Source organism: Xylocopa sonorina, chromosome 16 (assembly GCF_050948175.1).
Source record: "Xylocopa sonorina isolate GNS202 chromosome 16, iyXylSono1_principal, whole genome shotgun sequence".
Classification (NCBI taxonomy): Eukaryota; Metazoa; Arthropoda; class Insecta; order Hymenoptera; family Apidae; genus Xylocopa; species Xylocopa sonorina.
The window spans coordinates 2655969-2675832 of NC_135208.1; the positions used below are offsets into that span (position 1 = coordinate 2655969).

The 19864-nt window shown below is 36.3% G+C and overlaps 2 protein-coding genes across 2 annotated transcripts in view; both read left to right on the top strand.

Annotated features, from left to right (window-relative positions):
- LOC143430945 (neuronal synaptobrevin-like) overlaps positions 1–12269 on the top strand; it is a 28096-nt gene extending 15827 nt beyond the window's left edge. Inside the window, exon 5 of the mRNA XM_076907424.1 lies at positions 11668–12269. Coding sequence (XP_076763539.1) covers positions 11668–11870 — 203 coding nt within the window. The 3' untranslated portion in view covers positions 11871–12269. The remainder of the gene's footprint in view (positions 1–11667) is intronic.
- Positions 12270–17215: 4946 nt separating this feature from the next.
- Positions 17216–18947, top strand: LOC143430953 (large ribosomal subunit protein eL22). The gene is made up of 4 exons (XM_076907434.1): positions 17216–17300; positions 17560–17700; positions 18075–18196; positions 18727–18947. Exons 1-4 carry the CDS (start codon positions 17292–17294, stop codon positions 18872–18874), a joined length of 420 nt encoding a protein of 139 aa, XP_076763549.1. The 5' UTR covers positions 17216–17291; the 3' UTR covers positions 18875–18947.
- The last annotated feature ends 917 nt before the right edge of the window (positions 18948–19864 follow it).

A 19864-nucleotide genomic window follows, 5' to 3' on the forward strand; every position in this document is an offset into this window, starting at 1 on the left:
ATCGCAATTCATTTTTTTCGTCAATTTATTACTAGTTTGGCGACTTGTTCTCCTTCAAAAGTGATTTCAGACGTTCTTCGTCGAATTCAGAAGGCATTTTTTGGCCTCGATGAAAAGCAAAGAAGAGCAGCTGTCGAAAATGTTGATTTTCGCATTTCTAAGCCTCAAAATTAATAGAAAATTAAGTAATTCGAAAATACAATTAACGTGGTTTTGTAGAGCAGAAAAAGCTTTACCTTTTGACAAACAGCAAACAAATTGTTGTGAAATAAAAGAAATATAAAAACGCTATGAGCTTATTCCTCAATCTATCGATTTGGTTTGAGTTTAAGAGAGAGAAAACAGCGTTTCATGAATTTCTTTGTATGCCATTCCTGGTCCTGAGCAACAATCGTCAGCGTAAAACGATGGAGAGATTAAAATGTGAAATATTGCCACGTGGTTTTATTTAAATTCAAGGTTTGGAACAGAGTTCAGCGAGTTTAACCCTTTGACTACTGCAGAGTTCTGAGATTTCTGAGACGATGAATTGAGATTTCTGAGGAAGTGTATTTTAATTAGTCAGAATAATCGTTTTTTTTGTATTTTTATTTGAGATTTTTGAGCAAGTTTGTTTGATTAATCAGAATAATCATATTTCTGTATTTTAATTTGAGATTTCTGAGAAAGTGTATCTTAATTAATCAGAATAATCATTTTTTGTACTTTGATTTAAGTTTGTTTGATTAATCAGAATAATCATTTTCTGTATTTTGATTTGAGATTTCTGAGAAAGTGTATCTTAATTAATCAGAATAATCGTTTTTTTGTATTTTGTATCGATCAATTGCGATTTTTTGTAAATGATTTAAGTAAAAGTTTTTTGAGAGCCCACAGCAGTGGTTCTTAATCTTTTCTAGGGTGCAGAAATATTTTCGTGAGCAAGTTTCCTTAGTGAAACACTTTTTTAAGTTATTATCATTGTAATTACAGAAGAGTGGTTGAGAACCACTGGTCCATAATATCACAAGCGCAATTTTCTAAGTATCTTTAAGCTTCTACAGTATGAGAGAAGCTTAAATTTTTAAAAGCTTATAATATTATAAGCGTGAGTTTTTAAAGGGCCACAGCAACGGTTCTCAACCTTTTATAAAGTGCTTAACACTTTTGTGAGAATTTTCTTTTAGTGAAGCTACTTACTCAAGTTAATATCAAGTACACAATCAACTTATTAGTTGTTCCATTAAAATTGGGCAATCATAGAATGCAAGTTGAGAACCACTGATTCCCAAATATGACAAGTACGAGTTTTTTAAACGTTTTTAAGAAAGCACAAATATTATTACAAGCGTGAATTTTTTTAAATCGCCTACAGTATTGCAAACACAAGTTGTCTAAGAACCCTCAGCAGTGGTTCTCAGCCTCTTCTAAAATGAGAACCACTGAGCTCAAAATATCACAAGTGCAAGTTTTCTAAACGCATTTAAATGCCCCCAATTACCAACAATTATTGCACAAATGCGAGATTTCTAGGCGCATCAGCAGTGGTTCTCAACTTTGACCAAAATGAGAACCACTGATCTCCAAATATCACGAATGCAAGTTTTCTAAACGCGTTTAAATTCTCTCATTTATACACAAACGTAAGTTTTTTTTAAGTGTCTCAGCAGTGGTTCTCAACCTCCTCTAAAATGAGAACCACTGATCTCAAAATATCACGAATGCAAGTTTTACAAAAGCGTTTAAATGCCCCAATTACCAATAGTTATTGCATAAATGCGAGATTTCTAATCGTACTTAGCAGTGGTTTTCAACCTTCTCTAAAATGAGAACCACTGATCTCCAAATATCGCGAGCGTAACTTTTCTAAACGCGTTTGCAATTTAAATGCCTACCAATTACACAAACGTAAGTTTTCTAAGAGACCCAGCAGTGGTTCTCAACCCTTTCTAAAATGAGAACCACCATCACAGGAAACTTTCTTTATATTTCTAAACACTTAAACTAAAACGCGATATCTAAATTTTTCCATAGAAAAATTTTGCAGAATGACATGAATTGAGAACCACTGACCTGCAATTTTTTCTAAGCGCCACCAATAGTCAAAGGGTTAAACGACAAAAAAAAAAAGAAATTATCTTATAAATTTTGATGCAGGACAACATGTTGAGAAACAAAAACGAAGACCAAGTGCGTTAAAAAAAAAAACAAAAAAACATTGTGTTTTCAGAATATTTCACGTCGCAACCGATCGCGTACGATCGCTCGCAGGCGTCTGAAAGCGTCTTCGAAAGCGCTTACGAAATCCGCGTGAAACCGCTCACCCAGACCCGTGCCTCGTTACTTAACTGTTATGTGTCTGTCTGTACTATTTGGTGGTATTTCTCCCTGTCTATCTTCCGAAGTTAGTCCCAGCGAGTGATTTTCAATCTTTTGGTGGTCGCGAACTAAAGAAACGCGTACGTGACACAGTAAGTGACGAGGAATGAGACTCGAGTGCCAGTGAAACACAAGAACTATTAATTAAAACACCACCGAGAAATGAGAACACGAATGGACACCACCACAAAGACAATTAACAACAACAACAACAACAACAATATAAATAAATATATTGCTACTACGAACAACAGTAAGAACAACAACATCAACAACAACAGTAACAGCTAGACAGAGTAAAAAAGTGGCCCCCAAAAAGCTTTTATTTCACCCCCTCTTCTCTTCGATACGGTAAGCTACATCTGTTATTGCTGCACTTTTACTACAATTCTCTCTCGTTCCTCTAATTAAGCCCGCGAATCGTTAATTTCCAAGCCACTCGATCTGTTACTGACACCAAATCGTTTGCAATCTTGCAGATCGCTCGACATTCTCGATTCGTTTCGCATTTTTTGCGGTCCCAAAGTTCGAGCCCTCCGCAGCATGAGACTTAATTTCGTTCCCACGAACTCTCGAACACCGTTTCAGAGTACCTGCGAACGCTAAATTGGTTTGAGAAACGACACGAAATTATTTCTGGGACGATCTTCACCACGCTGCGCACGCTACGAGCCTTTTTAAGCGATTACGTCGAGGCATGCGAGGCATTAATAACGTCCCCGCTGATCGAAGATCGATGCATGGCCGTTTTTAACCCCTGTTTGCGAGCTCTGGCATCTCTGCGCGAGGAGAGTATTAAATAGAAACGCTTTCAAGCTGATTAAAACGATCTCTGGGACGAGAAATGCCGTTCCTCCAAAAGGAAGCGCCTCGCGGACACGAGTAATTCTCGAGGGATTGGCCAACTCCTTTGAAAAGTAGTCGATGTTAAGTGTATGCAAGCCTGCATGAGTACAATTAGAGACTAGAGTAGCTGATCTACCCTCGTGGACAAGGATAAGTGCACCCTGTGACCAAGTAAGAGCCAATTTCTCCATTTTTGCTTGATAAAACAGCATTCGCAGCGTCCAGAAATGATTGTAGGGGTTATATCTTTGTCCACGACGATGGTAGACGAGTTCTGATGCATGCGAGGGGAGCAGAGAAGCTCTGAAAGGACGCCAAGCGACGTGACTGAGCAATTCCTGGCCGGATGTGAGGAGAACGATCGCTTGGGGGCCCCTGCGAGTGAGAAACAAACGAGTGTTGTTCTTTTCAGCGACTGCCACCAGCGGCAGCGACTCGCAGAACTGAACATGTGAGTAACCGCTGTGACAGTAATAACTAAAACCAACAACAACAGCGGAAACGGGAAGTTATTGAGGGCAGAGGATCGACTTTAGGATGATAACACGTAAACATAGAGCAAAAGTAAACATAAAAACCCAAAAAAAAAACAAACAAACAAGAAACAACAGTGGAGGGAAGTGGACGTATCGCGTTTCTCGAGGGAACAGCTGGTGAACGTGGTCCCCTGGAGACTGAAGAGGATCGAGAAGAGGACGTTCCTCGACGCTGAGATGGCATAGCTTTTGTATCGAGCGCAGAGAAAGCGTGTCACACAAAATGTTCCATCGCAAGTGGACGAAGGCTGGCCAAGAGAGAGGACAGCTCGCTCGATTCCCCTCCTTCGTCCAGCTTGCGAGCTTGAGAAGGTAGACTTGGGTGTGTACAAAGAGAGAGAGAGAGAGAGAGGAAGGGTGTCCTTAGAAGCAGAGAAACAGAACCGACAATGATCCTTTCTGACGAAGGCAGCGTGTCTCTTCATTGTGTCTCCCCAACCTGCGTAATAAAAAAAGTGCCGAATATAAATAAATAAATGTGTGTGTACAAATGTATATCGACGTTTACTTTAGAAAGGAATAATGTATGGGGTTGCCAGAGGGAGCGTGCGATCTGGACGCAGAGGAATACTCGAGGGTCTTCTTCGATGAGGCTCTCAAGCGTTCTTCGCTGGCAATTTCTTGTTAATCTCTTGCGTTGTTTGACTTTCGTTTGGTCGAGAGGGTTCCGGACAACACTGGGACGCACTGTGCTGTTGAAGTGGGTCGGTAGGAGGATTTGGGTCACGTACAAAGGCATACACAATCTTAAACATTTAATTAAACTCTTGAAACTTAAGATTTGCTGCTCTTAACAATAGAAATGCGGTGGTTTCAGAGATGTGGGGACCTAGGAATGCGAAGATCTTGGAAATATGGAGCACCCAAATATAAGAAGACCTTAGTGCGAGCTTAACATTCTTTGCTCTAAGCTTGAGGTGCCCAGAGATGTGTTTTGCCTCCAAAAATGTAGGAACGCTGTGATTTCAGAGATGTGGGAACCTAGGAATGCGAAGATCTTGGAAATACGGAGCACGAAAACACACCAAAGGCCCCAATTACAAGTTTAACATTCTCTGCTCTAAGCTTGAGGTGCTCTGCCTCCAACGATGTAGAAACACGAGGATTCCAGAAATTTGGGGACTCTAAAAGCACAAAAATCTTAGAAATAAACACTTCAAGACCCTTATTACGATTTTAATACTCTTCACTTTAAGTTTAAGGTGCTCTAAGATGTGCTTTGCCCCTAAAAATGTAGAAACACAAGGATTTCAGAGATTTGGGGGCTTTGAAAACGCAAAAATCTTAGAAACATGGAACATCCAAACACACAAAGACCTTTATTGCAATTTTAATGTTCTCCATTCTAAGTTTGAGGTGTCTAAAGATGTGCTCTGCCCCCAAAAGTGTAGAAATATGAGGATTCCAGAGATTTGGGGACTCTAAAAACACAAAAATCTTAGAAACAAAGGGCACTAAAGCACTTCAAGACCCTCGACGCGATTCTAACACTCTCCATTCTAAGTTTAAGGTGCCCAAAGATGTTCTCTGCCCCCAAATATGTAGAAATATGAGGATTTCAGAGATTTGGGGACCTTAAAAATGCAAAAATCTTAGAAACATGGAACATCCAAACACAAGAAGACCCCAATACAAGCTTAACATTCTCTGCTCTAAGCTTGAAGTGTCCAGAACTGTGCTCTGCCCCCAAAGATGTAGAAATACGAGGATTTCAGGGATTTGGGGACTCTAGAAACGCGAAGATCTTAGAAACAAAGGGCACTAAAGCACTCCAAGACCCTCAATGCAATTCTAACATTCTCTGCTCTAAGCTTGAGGTGCCCAAAGATGTGTTCTGCCCCCAAAGATGTAAAAACATGAGGATTTCAGAGATGCGGGGACACTAAAAACGCGAAGATCTTAAAAACAAAGGGCACTAAAGCACACAAAGACCCTCATTGCGATTTTAACACTCTCCATTCTAAGTTTAAGGTGTCTAAAGCTGTGGTTCCCTCAAAATCATGTATGGTCTTCAGAAACGTGATGTCCCCAAAAACATAGGACCTCAAAAGACATACCGTTCCCATAAATATGAAGATCCTCAGACCCACGGAACCCTCAGAAACACAGAATCTTCGAAAACCCAGGAACTTCAGAAACGCGTGGCCCAAATCGTGTCTTACTTCTGTTAGATGCCCAATTCGACTCTACAGAAGTACAGCAACACTTTCCACGCGTGTTTCCTCAAATACCAGCACCGTTACAGAAGTTTCAGGCAACGCTGTGCCATCATGAAAGCCAAAATGCAACGATATGCTGTCACAGTGTTAATTGTAGGTCTGAGACGCATTATCTGGAGAGCTTTAAAGGTCTGAGACGCACTGTACCCACTCGTTGTGCTGTCTGGAGAGCTTTAAAGGTCTGAGACGCACTGTAGCCACTCGTTGTGCTGTCTGGAGAGCTTTAAAGGTCTGAGACGCACTGTAGCCACTCGTTGTGCTGTCTGGAGAGCTTTAAAGGTCTGAGACGCACTGCAGCCATTCGTTGTGCTGTCTGGAGAGCTGCTCGACCATGAAACGAGATCAAATAAGAACTTAAGGATGCGATCAAGGTCCACGCTTGCACCAAGTCAGTAACCAGATCGTACGTTCCACTTCTGACTAATTATATACATCTCGTGCTGTAAATAATATCATTTCCTCTTCGTACGTTCGTTCGATTGCGACCAACCACTGCTGATTAATTAGATAAACGAGCGAGAGAGGCAAGGAGGAGAATAATCGAGAGAGAGAGGAAAACAGGAGAACGCAAGAAGATGGCGCGTGTATCCTCGTTGTTTCGCGTCTGTTGCCCTCCCGTTCAGCCTGGGAACGCGTCGAGGTGGGAGTTTGTAGTCTTTTCCGCGATAAAACCTGCCTTCGTTGAGGACGGCAACGCGTGGAATTCGAATACTCGAATGGAATTGTTGAGGAATGGGTGAATTCATTGGCGTTGCAGACCTGCTCGAGGCATCCACGTAGGCTCGATTTAAGGCTTGAAGAATTATCTACAGATGTTATGTATACATGTTAATAATATTAATAATTATAATACTAATAATAACGATGATGCTAATTATAACGATAATAAGAATGATTATGATAATAATAACAATAAATAATAGCGCAGGATAGTGTTTAACGTGGAATACAGGGCTACGATTCATCGGAAGCTGAATCTGTGGAATCCTTTACAGCTTTCGCACGAGAGAAAATGGATGTAACACGATTGGGATCATTGTTTTTGGAGCCAGAGGCAAAAGTCTGGTTTGTGCGCAAGGTTTGAGAGCTACTTTCATTTTAAAATACACTTTCGTAGAGGCGTTTTAAGTCTTTTTGTGGTTTGTATTGTTGCGGTTTGTACTTTGCAATTTGGATTGGTTTCTTTGGATATTTGTACTTTGTTTGAAGTTTAATTACTCTACAGATGTCCTTGCTTGTATACGATTCCACAGAGGAAGCGAATATCCTTGAATAATCATAAACGAAGCCAAACGATAGAATTTCTTGAAAAGCAAGAGATCTACGCAGCTCTTGACGACCAAGACTTCCATCGACCATCGCCAACTTTCATTTCACTAACTCGATTCGAGAGGAAGTTGAATCTTCGACTTCTTGAAAGATTTCAAAAAATAACTCTGAAATGACTCTGAAAAACAGGCTCGACATTGGTTCTCTTTTCTTCTTTACGTTTAATCTATTAATTTATTGAAATCTATGCGAAGAAGAGGACCAGGTGTTATTTAACATTAGGTTTAAGATATTAGGGGTCGTTTTGACCACTTTGAGAAAAGTTTTTGTTAATTTTCTTCAATGAAATTATTGCTGTATTTTGTCAGAATATTTTGATTAGATTTGAGATTATATTTCTTATAAATATGTGAGGGAAAATTAATTAAAATAGGGTTTTGAGACTTTGTTGCAAATTGTAAATTGCAAGCTCAACAGAATGCAAATGAGAACTTTGCAGCGTTGTAATATTTATATTTGAAATTCTCTTCAATTGTGACTTCTAAATAATTTTGCTTACTAAATATATTAACTATTCTTGAAGAAAATGATTTTCTTCAAGAATATTTTTGCTGTATTTTCTCTGAGAGTATTTTCATTTTTTATTAGAGATTTGATTTGCGATCGTAAGTCTTATAAATGTAAATAGAAATTAATTAAAGTATTTTAATAAAATATTAGGGCTTTATAGCTATTATTTTCAAAGCTTTATAGCTACTGTTGCTATTACTATTGCTAGAAATAGCTATATATGATTTATAGCTAATATTTTAGCAATAGTTTCCATTAATAGAATAGCAATATTTTAGCAGTACTTTAGCAGTCATTTCTATTGCTAGAATATAGTTTCTATTTTGTAAATATAGTTTCTGTTTAACAATAGTTTCTATTACTATAAATTAGCAATATTTTGCCAATATTTTCTATTGCTAATGCTAATAATATTTTACTAATAGTTTCTATTGCTAATGCTAATAATATTTCACTAATAGTTTCTATTGCTAATGTTCAGCAATAGCTATGTTTTATAGTTAATATTTTAGCTACTATATGCCTTATATCTAATATATTTTAGCGATAGAAACTATTGCTAAATAAAAACTATATTTGCTAAATAAAAATTATATTTGCTAAGTAGAAACTGTAGACATAGTTTCTATCGCTAATGCTACATGTTTTATAGCTAATATTTTAGCAGTAGAAATTATTGCTAAATAGAAACTATTGCTAAATAGAAATTATATTGCAATGGAAACTATTGCTAAGTAAAAACTATATTTGCTAAATAAAAATTATATTTGCTAAGTAGAAACTGTAGACATAGTTTCTATCGCTAATGCTACGTGTTTTATAGCTAATATTTTAGCAGTAGAAATTATTGCCAAATAGAAACTATATCGCAATGGAAACTATTGCTAAATAGAGATTATATTTGCTAAATAAGAACTATATTTGCCAAATAGAAACTATATTTGCTAAATAGAAGCTGTATCGCAGTAGAAACTATAGCGATATAGTTTCTATTGCCAATGCTAGCAATAGCCGCATGCTTTATAGCTAATATTCTGTATTACTAAAATATAACTATATCTTAGCAATAATTTCTATTACTAAAGTAATAGCAATACTTTAGCAATAGTTTAGCATTATTTTAGCAACAGAAACTATTATTAAAATAGCAATACTTTAGCCAGAGTTTCTATTATTTATGCTAGCAATAGCTACATGATTTATAGCTAATATTTCCTATTATTAAAATAGCTATATCTTAGCAATAATTTCTATTATAAAGTACCAATACTTTAACGATACTTTCTATTGCTAAAACTAACAATAGCTTCTATTACTAAAGTTGCAATACTTTAACAATACTTTCTACTGCGAAAACTAGCGATATTTACATGCTTAACAACTAAAATATTTCCTATTACAATCTGAAATCTAGTTAAAATATTCTCACAAAATACAGCAATAATTATCTTGACCAAAACTAACAAAAACTTTTCTCAGAGTGTCCAAAACAACCCTTTAATGAATCTAATATTAAAAAAGAGAGACTCTGAGAGCCCCAAAATCATAATTCAGAGTCACATCCCCTCCAACCGCGTTTAAAAAGAAGAAAAACGCTTCAACGACCAATAAACCCATAAAACCTATAAATTATTCCTCTTGCAACGCTGTACAGTGTCGAATAAAATGCGACGACGCGTAAACGCGAAATTAGGCAGCTTTGAAATGGCGAGGGACGCGGAGAAGCGGAGGAACTTTGGTTCTGATTCGAAATACGCTTCAATTCTTCCGTTTCTCCGCTTTTCCAACGTTCCACGCGTCGCACGAGACGAGTTCTCGAGGAATCGTGGCCAGAGAGTCTCGTTTTATCAAGCTCTGCGAACGTTTACCTCGCGCTGATGGAGAAGAGGACCGTTTTTAGAACTTAATTGTCCGTTTTACTCCACTGGGAGGTAAGAATTCATCAAACTGTTCAAGTATTCCCTTCTTTTTCCCCTTTCTCCGCACCTTGTTTATGGAAATATTCATTTCTAGCGCGAATTCGATGCCAGTTGGCGAGTTTCTTCATTTTAGAGCAAAGAAACTGGGACCGACGTTGGTTTGGAAGAGTGACGGGCTCAACAGCAGTCTTCTACGATTTCGAGAGACCCAATCGAGAGCTATATTTGCTTCAGAAAGTACCAATTAACAGACAGACGCATAACTTCTTTTTTTACTCAGGTTTTTAAGTGGTTAAATATCAATCGTTGTTTGTTTAATCGTGGGTTTGACGATTTTAAGGGAGTTATATGTATAAAGGTTTCTTACTTTGCGGATTTCGCGGACGATGTGCCTCTGGTGTCCTGTTTGTTCACGTGTAAATGTTTTTATGACCGTTTGTGGAAGAAAGTTGGGAGTGTTTCGGTCCATCTGATTTTATTGGGCTAGTTGGCGCTTTAAATTTAGTGTTTGCGAGGGAAATTTGGAGTTTTGTAAGTTGGATTGGTCAGTTTGCTAGTTAAGCTCATATTTATTTACTATATTCGCTCTTTTGCAAATTAAATTCATCTCTTGCAAGTTAAATTCATCAATTTGCTAGTTAAACTCATCCTTTTGCAATTAAGTTGGAAATTATCCACCTTCCGCAAATTAAATTCATTCTTTTGCAAGTTAAATTCATCAACGTGGAAGTTAAGCTCATCCTTTTGCAATTAAGTTGCAAATTGTCCTTTTTCAAATATTATATTCACAATTTTGCTAATTAAATTCGTTCCTTTGCAAGTTAAATCCATCAATTTTCAAATCAAGCTCAACCTAAAATTATCTCTGCTACCCTAAAGAGAACATTTAGGTTCGCCAATTTGTTTTAACAAGTACCATAAAAAGAAGAAAAATATAATTAACGCATTCGATTTGATTTTCTAGCAAAAACCTAAATTTAAAGTGCCAATACTGCATATATCATCAATTATACTGAGCAGAACTCGAATCAACCTTTATCATTTGTTATTAAATTCTCTTTTTAGACTTATAAAATTATTTCTACCGCCTCAAAGAGAACATCCAGGTTCGCCCATTTATTTTACTTAAATTTAAAGTGCCAATACTAAGAAGAACTCAAATCAACCTTCATCATTTGTTGTAAATTGTTTTCTTAGATACTCAGAATTTTGTTTACCACCTCAAAAAGACCGTCTAGTCGTCTACTGTTGTCTTTCACCAATTTACTTTATATGAATGTGAAGCACCAGTACTATGTGCATTATCGATCAAACTAAGAAGAACTCGAACCAACCAGATCCACTTATATCATTTGTTCTTAAATTCTTTTCTCAGATTTCTAGAATTGCTTCTACCACTCCAAAGAGAACATTCAGGTTCGCCCATTTATTTTACGTAAATGTAAAGCACCAATACTACGTGCGTCATCAATTAGACTAAGAAGAACTTAAATCAACCTTTATCATTTATTCTAAATTGTTTTCTTGGACCTCTAGAATTATTTCTACCACCCCAAAGAGACCATCCAGGTTTGCCCATCTATTTCACATAAATATGAAACCAAATTTAAAGTGCCAATAATCAATTGTACTAAGAAGAACTCGAATCAACCTTTATAATTTATTGTAAATTCTTTTCTTAGACCTCTAGAATTATTTCTACCACCCCAAAGAGGCCATCTAGGTTTACCAACTTATTTTACATAAATGTAAAGCACCATTATTACACGCATCGTCAATTATACTAAGTAGAACTCGAATGAACCTTTATTATTTGTTCTTACATTGGTTTCTTAGACTTCTAGAATTATTTCTACCACCCCAAAGACAACATCTACGTCCACCAATTTATTTTACCAGAAAAAAAAGGAAAAAAGGAAGACAATTAACGCTTTGTATTCGATTTTCCAGCGAAATTCATGCCAGAATCCACGCCATCGCCGCCGTACGGCTACCCACCGCAAGGAATACCGCCAGTCCAAGGACCAGTGGTCCAGGCACCAGCGGAACCAGCGCCAGCCGCATCCGGGAGCGCATCCGGCTCAGCGAGCGGCCCTCACACCGCTGGCGCAGCGCTGATCGGCAACCTGAACGGCATTCACAGCGTGATGTAAACCAGAATTAGGGGCAATAACAGTTCAACGATGCTAAAGGCTTTGTAAGAGCGACGAGAACCAGCGTTTGCATCGACAATTTGATCCCACTATTTAAAATACAGGTCTCCTCACTTACTCGAGCCGCTTCTCGGCTGAATAAACGTTCCAAGAGCTAACAGCTGACTCGTTAACTGCTTCAACTTGAGCCATTGGGCTCTTCGAGACGGTTTCTTTCGCTACAACAGAGATTAATCCAGCTTAGAACCAATTTTGGCGCTTGGTTTCCCTCGAAATGACTCAAATTTGAATTCAGAAGGTGCTTTAGTCTCTGTTTTGCAGAGTAAAATGAGTAAACGGACGCAATTAGTTCCTCTGTGCAGTTAATGCCTTAAAGAAGCAACTTTAGAGAGCAATTAAAGCAGCATTTCTCAAACTGCTGTCCCAGAAACATTTATGTTTGCTTTCTACATGATTTAAAGGGACTCTAGGGTTCCCTCGAAATTGCAGAAATACAAATTTAGCCTGGATACGCCTCTGTAACGCGTTAACTGCTTCAACTTGAGCCATTTGGCCCTTCGAGACGGTTTCTTTCGCTACAACAGAGATTAATCCAGCTTAGAACCAATTTTGGCGCTTGGTTTCCCTCGAAATGACTCAAATATGAATTCAGAAGGTGCTTTAGTCTCTGTTTTGCAGAGTAAAACGAGTAAACGGACGCAATTAGTTCCTCTGTGCAGTTAATGCCTTAAAGAAGCCTCGAAAAACAACTTTAGAACATCTCTTAAAGCAGTATTTCTCAAACTGTTGTCCTAAAAACATCTGTATTGCGATTTAAAGGGACTCTAGTGTTCCTTAAAAGTCGTTGAAGCTAAAAAGTCCTTAAAAAAAGTGAAATGTTTGAGAATCGCTGCGTTTGGGAAGCTGATTTTGCCCTCAGAACGTTTATTAACCGACGAAAGCGATAGCGATTTATCGTTAGGGAATAGATTTCTTGTGCATACTACTGTCGTCGATCTCAACTAACCGGAAGTTAACGAATAAGAGCCCTCGAGCCACGCGTGTACTCATCCTAAGGTAATCCTAGCTAAGCAGTTGGCATTAATTAAGATTGGGTCGAGGAAGCTGATCCAAGGTGGACGCTGTGTCGAGCAGACACGCGTGTCGACACGCGTACACGTGTAAATGTACATAAATTATTACAAATTGTCCATATAAGATTGAACTATACATATATATATATATATTAATGATAATTAATGCATATACAAATGATATGACTTATAATATATACATAGATAAACGCGAGGAGGAAACTGACAGAGGCGAGAGAGAGAGTGAGAGAAAAGGGAGAGGCAAGATTGGGAGAGTTGTACGGTGTTCGCTCTTTGCACTCTTATTTCTTAAGCTTCGCTCGATGGAAGAGGAAACGAATGTATGCTGTTTGTAGTTTTTGGAGGCAGCAATTTTTTGTTGTTGGAAGGTTCTTTGTATATTTTAAGAGAAATGAAGTAATTAGGGAGTATTTGGGTCTTGGCAGCGTAATAGTTGAAGCAGTGGCCCAGTAATCGAGAGAAACCAAATATAAGTTATTTATTACTATTTATGTAATCAATTTTTTGTTGTTGCAAGGTTCTTTGTATATTTTAAGAGAAATGAAGTAATTAGGGAGTATTTGGGTCTTGGTAGCGTAATAATTAAAGCAGTGACCCAGTAATCGAGAGAAACCAAATATAAGTTATTTATTACTATTTAAGTAAGCAATTTTTTGTTGTTGCAAGGTTCTTTCTATATTTTAAGAGAATTGAAGTAATTAGGGAGTATTTGATCCTTGTTTTTGGGTCTTGGTAGCGTAATGGATAAAGCAGTGGCCCAGTAATTGAGAGAAACCAAATATAAGTTATTTATTACTATTTAAGTAAGCAATTTTTTGTTATTATGCATTTGTTTATATATTGTCAGAGAATTGAAGTGATTGGATGGGTTTTGGTAGCGTAATTAAAGCAAAATTAAATTAGCAAAATTCAAGTAAGTTAAAGCAGTGGCCCAGTAATCGAGAGAAACCAAATATAAGTTATTTATTACTATTTAAGTAAGCAATTTTTTGTTGTTGTAAGGTTCTTTGTATATTTTAAGAGAACTGAAGTGATTGGGTGGGTCTTGGTAGTGTAATTAAAGCAAAAAGAATTAGCAAAATTTAAGTAAGTTAAAGGCAGCGGCTCAGTAATTGAGAAAAGTTCAGAGTTCGAGAGAAACCAAATATAAGTTATTTATTATTATTTAAGTAAGCAATTTCTTGTTGTTATAAGTTTCTTTATATATTGTAAGAGAATTGAAGTAATTGGGTGGGTCTTGTTAGCGTAATGGTTAAAGTAGAGGCCCAGTAATCGAGAAAAACCAAATATAAGTTATTTATTATTATTTAAGTAAGCAATTTTTTGTTGTTATGCGTTTCCTTATACATCGTAAAAAAATTTAAGTAATTAGATGGGTCTTGGTAGTGTAATGCTTAAAAATAGTGGCTCAATAATTGAAAAAAGTCCAGAATTCGAAAGAAACCAAATATAAATTATTTATTATTATTGAAGTAAGCACTTTTTTATTTTTATGCGTTTCTTTATGTATCATAAAAGAAGTAAATTAATTAGGTGGGTCTTGATAACGTAATGCTTAAAAGCAGTGGCCCAGTAATTGAGAAAGGTCCAGAATTCGAAAGAAACCAAATACAAATTATTTATTATTATTTAAATAAGCAATTTTTTGTTCTTATGCGTTTCTTTAGATATCATAAAAGAATTAAAGTATAATTAAATGGATCTTGGTAGCATAATAGTTGAAGTATTGGCCCAGTAATCGAGAAAATCCAGAGTTTGAATCGCAAACTTATAGAATTTTGATCTCCAATTATTTTTCTTCCACAATTTATACTTTATTAATTATTACATTCCACAAATATAAATTGCAACAAAGCTTTGAAAGCTCTCTAATTAATATAACTAACAAATAAAATTGTCTACAGGTAGCAAAGTGAAGCAGCGGCTACACATTGAAGTAAATTCCAATTAATTACTACTTTTGAATAATATAAAAAGTTATTTAATAACGAGATTGATGAATAATTAAGAGTGCAAAGGGTCGATTAACTTTCGTTGTTCTTCGCCAGCCGATTCACAGGGGAAGATTAGCAATTGTCTTAAATAAAAACAGGCAAGAACGCTTCGAAAGGATTGAGTTTCTCTGTTTCTGTTTAAGAAACAAACATTCTTCTGCTCTGTATCTAATATATTTAATTCTATAATTTCAATCAAGTTACCACCTGCCGTTGTTCTTCATTAACGACTAGCCTCGTCCATTTTAATAATCACAGCGCACTCTTTCTTCTTGAGCAGACGCACGAGTCGCTTAAGTGAAAGAAAATCAGTCCACGCTTTCTGAAATCGAGAAAAGAGTTACAATTTCTCAAGGATTACGAATTGATGCATCAATGGTCAAATTATTGGCTCCGTCGACTCAAATGCAAAGCAGTAAACGACATTTCTAAGACACCATGCAGCAGAATTCAGATTCCTCAATGCTCTTCTCTTCGTTGGCCTAATAGCTTAACGTTTCATCCACATTCGATTATTTCTTCTAAGCGAAACTAGAGTAAACTAATTTCTTCTTAAACTGCACGCAGGCATGCATTGGTAGACATCGTACAGGGTGTTCTAAATGGAAAAGAAGCCAGAACTTAAATCGTATCACTCAAAAGACGAAGTGAGACAAGTTTAAGGCAAGGAACACGTTTAAATAGTAACAAATCGCAGTTTATTGGAACAAAATTGCTATGAATAAGATTCATTTTGCTACGTTGTCGCTGTACCAGCAGCATTCGAGGCTCTTCAGCAAGTTACGACTACCTGCCGCCCCCCAAACCTTCTCCCTTTTCCTCCCAGACACTATAATTAGGTCTACGAACATTAGCGATTATTTAAGACACTTGTACAAGTGCAGACAGTCGAACGCCACTAGATAGAGTCACTTTCTATTGGACAGCCGGCCTGTGCTTGAAAAGTTAGTGAAGCACATTCGATGAAAGACTGTCTGTACGATACGTGAATCATCATTGTACGAGAGAAGGTTTCACTAATAGACAATTAAGGTATACAGAGAGAAAGAGAGTGAGAGAATGAGAGAGAGAGAGAGAGAGAGAGAGAGAGAGAGAGATGATTTAATAATCACGACAATTGTTTCAGTTAAGCATCATCCAGTTTACTAGTCGAAAAGTCTATATTCATCTAATTTTAGATGTTAATTATGTATATTAGCCTTAAATAAACGCAATTATCGAAAATAGGGGCTGTGTTTGTGTAATTCGCTCTCAGAAGAACGCTTTAAGTTCAGAGTCTTCAAAAGATCTTATTTTGAGTTTGAAAAATTGCAGAACTGTGTTAAAACAATTTAATAATTCAAATTTTATTCCTACAATCATGTATCAATTGTTAATCTACATATTAATAAGTATACAAGATAGTTTTCGCTAGTCCGTTGTAGAGAGAAGAGTTTTTTTAAGTTTCTTAAGTTTTCGTGCGCCAGAAAATGTTTATCCCAGAAATGAACCCAGAAATATTAACTAAATATCTATTACGCCAGTATATAAGTTTATTTATCAATAAATAATATAAATTCTCAGAAGAACGCTTATAAGTTTGTCTGGATTTTAATTAAAACATTAAATAATATTATAGTTTTAATATTTTAATTTTTTTCGTCTGGAAACAATTTAATAATACGAGTTTTATTCCTGCAACTAAGCATCGATTGCTAATCTACAGATTAATAAATATAAAAGGTAAATTTTGCTAGTTTATTTTTACAGAGAAATCTTTTTTTAAGTTTTCGTGTAGCAGAAAATGTTTCTCGCAAAAATGAACCCAGAAATATTAACTAAATATTTATTACACTAATATATAAGTTTGTTTATTAATAATAAACAAATTGAATTGCAAAAAATAAAGTAATTAATATTCTAATAATATATAAAAGAATTGAAAAGCATTGCGCGGTTCGTATCTCGCGCGTAGCGTTTGATCGCCACGCGCATGCGCAGTTGCGAAGCTGCGCGCGACGCTGCGAGGCGAAGCGCGCGTTGACGTCGCGCAGTGTCGACTCAGACGCGCTAAAGGAAGGATGTTCTTTTTTTACTCCACGAATATTGTGTTTAAATGCTTAAATAACAAGATTTTATCGAATTTCTGATTAAATTTTCTCTTTTTTATACACATTCGTCTCCTTTTACGCAAGCTAACAATTTTTTGGTGCCACTGAAATTTTGAAATTGGTTACAGCGCCCTCTGTGAATCAAGGACGGTCGATCGAGGAACTATTTTTTGAAATACGAACGCGTGACGATCGTGGCGCCGCTCAGCAGCAGACTCTTCCATTTGTCGACCATTTGTAAACATGGCTCCGGTGAGTTTTCTGTTTTCCAAGAAAAAGTAGTTGTAATTCGTGAATGTTTATAGTTGTTTCGAAAATATTTGACAAATATGAAAGAGTAGACTCTGTTCTTTTATTATGATGTATTTTTGTGCGTACTTTCGAAGTGATCGCAAGGATATCGACGGATGTAAACATTTGACGTAGAACACCATGGATAGCACATGTGTCCAACGTGAAGGCAAGTTTTTTGATTGAAGAATAGCAAAATGAGGAATTATACGTTTTTCAGACCACAGCAAAGAAACCCAAGGCGCCTACCAGCAAAAGGCAGGCCCTCCGGGGCAAAGGACAGAAGAAAAAGGTGTCCTTAAAGTTCACTATTGACTGTACGCACCCTGCGGAGGACAACATTATGGATGTAGCTAATTTTGTAAGTTTTCTACTATTCTATTTACTATTTCAGTGTCAAAACTTGCACTCGCATCTTCTTTAAACTCATTTCTAATCATTCGACAAAGTTTTAAACCCCTGCGCTTCGCTCAGTTTTGTATTTACATCTACCAGCTACTGCAACACATTTTTGCAGCGTAGCGATTGAAAAGAAGACTCATTTTGTGTGAAAAGGATTGCATGTGCTTGTGACGATGTTATATTATCTTAATATCTTCTAGTTATTAAGAAAACGAGCGATTTCTCTGTATTTGAGCCAACAGAGCGTTAAAGCTTAAATTTACATATGTTAAAGATGTTATGAAGGTTGTACTTACTTTGCAACAATTGATAAAAGATTGTTTAATTCCACAGGAAAAATATTTGCATGAAAGAATCAAAGTTGCCGGGAAAACGAACAATTTTGGCAACAGCGTCAACTTGGAAAGGGATAAGATGAAGCTCTCTGTTAATAGCGACATTGACTTCTCTAAACGGTGGGTGTTGTCTTGTACACACAAATAATAGTTACATTACAATTAATATTACTTTTTAACTCGTATACGTTAACTCTAGAATGTTTAAAAGGGTCGAGAAGCGTCTAACGAACCTCAAGTTTGTATAAACACGAAAATCATCTAATCTTGTGTTAAAAAAATGTATTTAATGAAGGTAAACGATAAAGACATTTATATTTGATGTTATTACAAGTTAACGATACAAAGATTAGTGTTTATTTTGGCTGTAACAAATAATATAGCTAAAAAATTGCGAATAAACGAAGTAGATGCATTATATGTGATTAATTTTGTAAATGCATTTTTTTTTAAATGAAATACTTTCTTGTTTTAACATTAAGATTCATATTTTTATTGCAAATGTACTTTGAAGGAAGAAAGATAAAAATTTGCAGCAATTTCAGTTTTTTAAAACAAAAGTGACCCTCCGTTAAGCATTCTAAGGACTTAACAACGATTTTTACCAAGACAACCGATATTTGCACTAATTGTATAACACGTTCTCGTAGGTATCTCAAGTATTTGACAAAGAAATATTTGAAGAAGAACAAATTGCGTGACTGGCTGCGCGTAGTGTCGAAAGACAAGGAAACGTACGAGCTGAGGTACTTCCAGATCAACAGCCAAGAGGACGACGACGAAGAGGACGCGGAGTGAAGTTCGTTTTAAATCGTTTTACAATTACAGAATTGTCTGTACATATTTCTACTAATAAAGAATGAAGCAAAAATTGTAATTCATTTTCGAAGACGAGATTTTGTTCTTCGATTGATTCACTGCGAAGAGACAAATCCAGAAAAATGATTGTCAGCATGGAAAAAGCGTAAGCTGAGTGTGTCAGCCAGTTATTTCTTATTATTAAAAACTCTGTACACATTTAGAATCCTTCGAAATTGTCCAAAACCTTTAATTAACAGCAAAATGCAATCTTTTTCAAGCGTAACATTTCATGTGCGAATAAAAGAGATTCTAAATGTAAATATTGTTAGTTCTGATTGCATTTGAGGAGTCTACGATCTTTATTTTGATTACGCAAACCTCTTCTGTAATAAGAAAATATTTGTAATTTAATTAGATTAATTTAAAGTTAAATGCAATTTTGGTACGTGTTTGAAATGTTGTTCAGAGCTCGAACGAAGGATTAAGAAATACGATTATCTTTCTTATACACGAGTGGGATTAAATTATATCTGACGGTTGCAAATTTATTGAGGCAGACTTGTTTATCTGTTAATTGCAACTGCGCAACCATTCTCATTATTCAGATAAAGCGTCAGAATATGTATTGGAACTCTTGAGAAACGAGTTCTTTGTCGCGTGAATGTGTACATTGTAAACTTTCCATAGATGACGTATTCGTGTCACGTTTGCACGAATGTGAGTACTAATTACCAAAAGCAAACTCAACGTGCAAACATTCGATTCTAAGTGTACAAGCGTTTATTACGAGTCGACGTGTTTTATTGGCACGTTAGAAGATAGCGTTAGTAGATTGTTATTCAGAAAATAGGAATTGTAATAATGCTCAACGAGAGAAGAAGCAAAAACTTATCCATCACGCGACAATGGACTTTTGTACTAATCTGTTACTCATCGTCACGTGTTCTGGCGTTCAGAACTCTTGTGAATTTTGTTTTTCAGTTATTT

Excerpts from the sequence above, each read along its gene's own strand:
- LOC143430953 (XM_076907434.1), top strand. Across the intron at positions 17,701-18,074 it reads TTATGGATGTAGCTAATTTT|GAAAAATATTTGCATGAAAG; the intron begins GTAAGTTTTCTA and ends TTAATTCCACAG. Across the intron at positions 18,197-18,726 it reads GACATTGACTTCTCTAAACG|GTATCTCAAGTATTTGACAA; the intron begins GTGGGTGTTGTC and ends ACGTTCTCGTAG.